Here is a 7,296-nt window from a genome sequence, read left to right as displayed (position 1 = left end):
AACAAATATTCACTGGGGAATTTGCATCTGCTGAGTTTCAACTGAGCTATTTCCAGGAAAGTGAAAAACAGGGAATATATTGCAGCTATTCCTGGAAGGATGTCTCTCCTCGAAGGTCACGAAATGCTGAACTACTTGTACTGAACAAACATTACTACAGCGTTAAAACAACCAACGTGATCTCTGGGATGCAGGTTCAACGCACAGCAAGACTGGCTCGTGATGCAGTGTAAGGGTGTGCACCTTTTCTGCACTGAAAGGTCCATTCAGAAAACCTGAGATAAATGGCACATTAACTGCTGAGATGACGGCCAGAAGATCACAAACCAAAGGCAAGGAACATTATTTCAGACAGGACTAGATGCAAGAAGTTCCTGAAAACTTAAGCAAAGAAAAGCTGGGTAAGATCACCATAAATTTTCAAGAAAGACCACCACAATTATTCAGGATCCAATTAAAATGGCATTTTAGACCTCTGTTCCCCATCCCCCAAAAGAAGGAGAAAAAAAAGAAAAAAAAAAAAAGAAAGAAAAAGAAAAAAAGTGATTAAAGAAAAAAGAAAAAAATCCCCACCAAACCAGCCCCAAACCCCACAACACAAAAAAAACCCCACGCAGGCAGCTCTCTGGCGCAGCCTGTGTCACAGGGCATCCCTCGGCTGCCCTGCACATGGGCTGGAAAAGCTCCAGATCTGCAGCCCTCGCAGGAGGGGGAAGAGGAGCAGAGCTACGTGGGCGGGAAAGGAGAGCTACCGGCGTGGGAAACGGGACAGAAACGGCACTGGGTCCCTGCGCTTACACAGCATCCGCCCGGGATTCATCTGCTCCACAGATGCCAATGCCAACCCAGGACTTCTAGGATACAGACAACAAAACCAGAAAACAAAACAACACTTTGGGTTAAGAAAAGAAAGGGTTTTGCTACCAAAGTCGAACCTGAAAGAAAAGGCCCAGCAGAATATGGCTTACTGAACATCAATTTTGCATACTATTTAAAGTTTATTTTAAAAAACGGCTTCTGAAATTCTCAGTCACAACCAAGTTACTAAATTAAGTCTAATGCTTGTAACTGAAAGATTATGAAAATATTTTTGTTCCAACCATGTAAAAAATCCTCAACAATAGACTGTAATATTTTCTTTTTAAAACTAAAATGGAAGATCAAMTCTTAGCAGATTTAAGTGTATTACACACAATATTTTGTGAATTAAGATTTATTGATTTCCATTGTATTTGCTTTAAATATGGTTGAAGCTGACTGCAGAAAAGGGATGCTGAAATTTTTAAGTTAAAAGTAAACTAATGGTGAAAGAACATCACCTCTGGCTTCCATCAATGCCTCGTTTATCATATTTTATTAATAAGTTCCAGGACTATCACATCCAGGGATGTTGGAGGCCTCTCCCAGCAGTGTCCTTAGCTTTGTGTCATTTTCCTGTGCCAGAGGTGAGCGTGCTTTCAAAAATACTGCCATTTCCCCAGCACCGTGTCTTTGATTGCATCGACATATTGAGTCGGTACCCAATAGACCCAGTAGTAAGATGCTTCTGTTGGGCCCAGCTGAAATGCCTGCAAAGTTAAAAATGACAACATTTACAAACGGGAACAGAACAGCTCGTGCCAGTCACACTGGTTAGCMACTAAAAATAATAATAATAAAAAAAAAMMAAGCAAGTCTTTTGCATCTAGAGCCTCCTTCAAATACTTGCTGAACACKAAAAATATTTGGTTTGTAATTGAAGAAAATATTCCTTGGAGAAGCAAGAACTGTAAAGTACCAATTAAAATGATGAGCTACCAGAATAGCAGGGAAAACTTGGCCACTTTCAAGATCACGAGGAGCATATTCTGGACGTCAGAACCTGAGGTGTAACTCCACGATAAGCATCTAAAGCAACTACCAGACTGCAGAGAGCTAAGAAGCCAGAAGGGAACTAAGGCAATGACCCTACAAATATACATATATATATGTACACACACTTATATGTATGTATATACACACACATTTAAATGAATCTTCACAGAATTMTGTATTTAGACAAAGCATTACCCCCTACTCACATTAGAATAAATAGGAGAGGAATATTACAGCATGACAACAATCTCTATCCTTGTTTTAGGATAAGAGTTTACTAGAACAATGGCTTCTTTAGATTATGCTCTATGTTGGTGATCAAAAAAAAAAAAATATATATATATATACACACACACATATTTGCAGAAAGACTAGATCAGCTCCCTCCTGAAGACTGCAATTAAGGCACAACGTTTCTCCCCTCTTAAAGAGAGGGAAGCAGACTTTTGTACATGGAACTTACTTCAACACCTAAATTTAGTTACTGCATTTTGGAAACAAAACCTCAAAAACTCTTCAAAACTCCAGCAGAACTAGCACCGCTCTACACAGAGATATTCATTTTCTAAACCAAACATCATTATTTCAGAAATAAACATGTAAAAGAATTACYACAACATCAAGTCTCCGACTTCCCAAATTTCTTGTTGTTTATATAAAGAAACTAGAAATTAGCATTAAATTAGATACAGGAATATGAGAGAAGCATAACAATTTATGTACTTACTTACAATTGCACACCACAAAAGGAAAACAAAAAGAAAACTAAAAAAATGAAAGTGAGACTAAAATGAGRGACGTCTGTTTTAGAGGAGTTTAGTGTTGCATGTTCATTTTGCCTGACCTTTCCTTGGAAAAGTCTGCCCTACAGTCCCTTTGTTTAAACACACCATGAAATTTCATTTTAGAAAAACACTATACATATATGTATACACATTTTTTTTACTGTGATAATATCCCCTATCTTGTTATGACTGTAAAAAGGAGCACTAACAGTTGTGTGAAGCCAGTCAAGATCTTCAGCAAACAGCAGGCATTGATTATACACTACCCAAAACATTTACATCAGGACAACAGACAATGCTGACATTTTGATTTTCACAACACATGACATTTGTATTGCTATCAGCCTCAGATTTACTTTACTTCTAAACCCTCATCCTCTATTTGCATGAAACAGATTTATATTATTAAAGTACAAGGATTACTTACCATCATGTGATAATCTTCATGTCCTTCAATAGGTTCGCTCACAACATTTTTAATGGACCCCATGGGTAACTTTTCTGTTCTCTCTACATTAAAATTGATCAAAATATTATTTCGGATATATGAGGCAGGAGTATTTCATGTCAACTTGAAATACCATCTCTATTACTTTTATTACTTTCAGGAAGATCTCATGTCAGCACTCTTTCCTTTTAGGGTGAATATACCACAAATCCCACAACTGGCATGCCCAAATTTCACATCAATCTAAACACGTATCACAGAACTACCCAGATCTTTATGTCTCTGTACCATATTAAGGAGGTTCACCTGCCTTGGGCCTTAAATTGGCAGGAGGGTGGGTGGTAGGTGGGAGAAAGCTTAACTTAACATAACTCCTTGAGTATCTCCACTCTGATCAGCAGCATTACTCTCCAGCGTGAAACCCAGGTGTAAAAACATGCAGGACCAACTCTAAAGGACTAAACTAAGCTTTTTGCAAAGGACAAGTCTGACAAAAAACTGACTGAAGAGCAGCCAACTCTTTGGAATTCTAGTCCCCATTTTCCTCTGAGTTAGTGTTCAACTGTCACTTTAAAAGACAAGAAAGGAAGTTAATAAGGAGTAAATAGGGAAGGAAACAAAAAGGAATACYGAAAAACAAACAGAAATAAAAACCCACCCTACAATTACATGGCAGACTAGTGTCAGCCAGTCAGATGTGACTAACAACAACAACAAAAATACAGAGCATGTTTCATGGCCTATTTCTTCCTTCTCCCTTAGGTCTTTCCCTCTTCCTGAAGACTTAAATCCAAGAACCTTCCTTTCAATTCCCGCTTTCACTGTCCTCAAATTATCTTCTTGGGTACAACACAAAAGAACAAACATTCTACAAAGGGGAAATGGAACAACAAACTCTTTAGGTATGTAACTAGTTTGTGGGGTCTGCATATAGAGTATCTGAGAAACATGTAGTTACAGCAAACCTAGGACTCCAAAAATGTGAAGCGGCCCAAGAAGCACAGGGAGAGACACGGTTTCAATCTTCAAGGTCTAGCCAGGCAGACGTAGTGTTAACGACCAGCTGTGTTTGTTCTAGCCCACATGTGCTGGCATCTGCCATACATTTCTCTGTGCAGGGARGAACTTTTCCCCACAACATCCAGTAACTGCAAGTGTTCCCTAAAGGAAGCAAGACGTTGCTAATTTGGGGAAGTAGGGTGGTGGGTGACATTAGAGGCAGATGATTACAAGAAGAATCAAATTTCATATTTAAGAAACACTAACCCACAGCACTTGAGGAACATGAAATTTGAAACTGCTCTAGGAGATGGGCTAAGCAAATTAATTACAGAAATACTAATCAAGTATTTAGAATACACTATCAATAATGAAAAAAAGACTCTGCTGCCCATCCTATAGAAGGGAGGAAAAAAAACAACAACAAAAAAAAAACCCCACCACACACGAACATCTCTCTCTGTCAGGTAGCTCTGGAGACATCTCTGCAATAGATTTGATACCGAAATAGATTTTAAAGCCAGAAAATCTTCACAGTGAAGCCTGTCCTACATAGGAAAGGTCAAAAACTTCCAGGTTCTCTGCTTACTTTGGAAATAAGGTAGCAGCTAGACGTGCTGCTGCCAGCCAAAGCTGGTTTTACCACCCAATTAGGTTATTTTCCCGGGACGGTGAGCAAGCCCTGCTGCTCCTCTTGCTCATCATCGTAACGCTGCCCCGTCACAGTCAAATGAAAGGGGCAGAGCTTCCTTCGGAAGCAGGGGGATTATCTGGGGTGTCCTCAGCAATGCCCATTATCACCACTGTACTTTCAGCCTCTCCTGGCACCACGCACGACAGTAAACTGACTCCTCTGCAYGGCAGCACATGCCAGTTTCTGCAGTTGCACATCACCGAAACGGGACACCCAACTAATTTTGGCTGGGAGGACAGAGAACGTCAGAAACGCCAGCACTCCTAGCTTTATTCCCAGGTCTGTTCTAGGATTTCCTTTGGGGTCTTAGTCAAGTCATTGAGCTTCCCTGTGATGTGGGGAACCAAGCCAATGTTTATGAAGACCTCTTCATATATGCTAGAAATGCCAAATATTGTAACATACAGCTGGGAGCTATGAACAGCGGGCTGCAAAGCAAGTCACGCTAGCTAAACTGACCTCAAGATTCTTTCAAGAGCAGAAGTAAAACATCAGATAATGTTTAAATGGTCCAAGAGAACATCTGAGAAAAGGATGCACAATTTAGTTTTGCAATATGCACATATCATTATTATTTCCTAAACACAATTCATCCACACCAGTACATATTTTTAGTTTGCACAAATCATCTGCATTCCTACTGTGAACTACTCGCCTCAGTTTCAGAGTTGCTCACCTTTTGTACCAATCCATAGCTGGTCTTGCTCAAGTTTAAAGGTCAATCTTACTTTCCCCCCCGACTTGTTGTACATGCCAGATAATGGCACTGTTGGCAGGCGCTCCTACAAAGAGGCAGAGAGTCATGGTGAAAGACTTCAATAGGAAAAAAACTCTATCTTCAGCTTTTTGAGCATAAGGACTAACCACTTTTCAGCTAAGATGGCAAGAAAAGACAGAACCAGAAAAGAATGCCTCAAACCACAATTAATTATCTTTCCTGATTAAAAGTGTGCCATATACTTATTCACTTACCTGAACACCTTTAACAGAAGGCATCACATCATCAGGTTTGCCTTTATCCAACACTTTTCTGTGTTGCTACAATAGAAAACAGAAATTAGAATTTACAGAAATACAGCAGAATTCTGCAATTTATTTCCAGCAGTCCCCTTGACCATATCCCAATAGCACCACCTTACCACAGGTAAGGACTACTCACAGTCACTTATCACACAGGAAATGGTTAATTCTTAGAGTCAAGCAAACACTTTCTACAATAATCTTCAAATAAGTAAATAAGCTAAGCAAATCCCAACGTGATCCAAAGGATAACATCCTTTGGACAAGGCAACATACCACAACAGCCACAGCAGATTAGAGCAGCAGTAACTAAGAACAACATGCTCAGAGCTTTTCACTTGCTGAGTACCTTATAACAATGATGGGACTTAGACTGAACATGAACTAGGACGGATTTTAGAAAAACAAAAGTATGTTTCATAAGGCGACAGATCAGTGATGAACATTTTAACTTCTAATCACATTTAGAGGAAGGTGTGGGGCTGGTAACAGTAGCTGGACCTGAAAATCCTTCGTCAGCCCCACAACCCTGCAGCACAGCCTCCAAAACAAGTGCTGCGGCATCACACTCCACTGCTAGGACACGAGGGGAGTTTCACCAATCCTGTTCCGCTCAGTGCTGGGGCAGATGAACACAGCGCTGTTCGATTCACACCTCGAGGGCGGTTTTAAAGGTCAAACTATTTTACTGCAATGAAGATCAAGCAGCTTTCAGCTTCTACTAACCTGCACTATGTTTGAACTAACAGCTACCAAGTATTTCCACTACTTTCCATTTCTTGTTTGAAATGCTGGCACAACAGGCACTTTGCAAAGAAACAGCCTCCTTGGGCTGGATAATGGTTTTTGCCCAGTTAAGTGTTAGAGGAAGGGCTCCCTTAACAAGGCAAAAAACAAACAAACGAACAAACAAGCCTGTGTTACGCAGGACACCCAGTATCAGGAGACACCACCGGAGACCCACATAAATCCCACAGCTCCCCCACAGCAGGGATTATCAAGAAGCAACAACCTTTTGCCTGCAGAGCGGCTCCTTTTTATTTTCCTCAGCCTTGACCTCCTGCTGCGCCGCGTCCTTGGGCGTGTTCACGGCGAGGACGTCGTTGATGGTGGAGCCCACCACCATGATCTTGGCGCCGTTGGTCACTTTGATCTCCCGCAGCGTCTTCTCCTCGGGCAGGAGCCCCTTGAACATGACCTTCTGCATGGCGGGCGGGAGGCCTGCGGGGAGAGCGCGGTTGTGGCGCGGGCGGCGCGGGCGGGCGGGCGCGGGGCCGCGGGCCCACACCTGTGAGCGCGTGGATCCGCTGCTTGAGGTCGGCGCCGGTGCCGTCCAGGCGGAACTTCACGTCGTACTTGTTCTTGTTCCAGATGACCTTCAGCTCCACCAGCTCCGCGCCGCCCTCCGCGTCGCTGCCGTTGCTGACGGACACGTGCGGCGCCCCGGGCCGCTCGGGGGCCTCGGGCGGCCGCCCCGCCGCCGCGCCGCCCTCGCC

General features: G+C 42.3%; 1 protein-coding gene across 1 annotated transcript; it reads right to left on the bottom strand.

Annotated features, from left to right (window-relative positions):
• Nucleotides 1–741: 741 nt before the first annotated feature.
• UBFD1 (ubiquitin family domain containing 1) lies at nt 742–7,296 on the bottom strand (the record flags this gene model as incomplete). Its single annotated transcript, XM_026053883.1, has 6 exons — nt 742–1,568; nt 3,067–3,149; nt 5,457–5,562; nt 5,753–5,818; nt 6,813–7,021; nt 7,089–7,296. Coding segments are annotated over 6 exons (783 nt in total), but the record flags the coding sequence as incomplete, so codon positions are not given.

This window comes from Nothoprocta perdicaria, unplaced genomic scaffold (assembly GCF_003342845.1).
Source record: "Nothoprocta perdicaria isolate Ctin4 unplaced genomic scaffold, notPer1 scaffold_12, whole genome shotgun sequence".
NCBI lineage: Eukaryota > Metazoa > Chordata > Aves > Tinamiformes > Tinamidae > Nothoprocta > Nothoprocta perdicaria.
The sequence above is the reverse complement of the archived record's forward strand: the minus strand, read 5'-3'. Positions and strand labels throughout refer to the sequence as shown.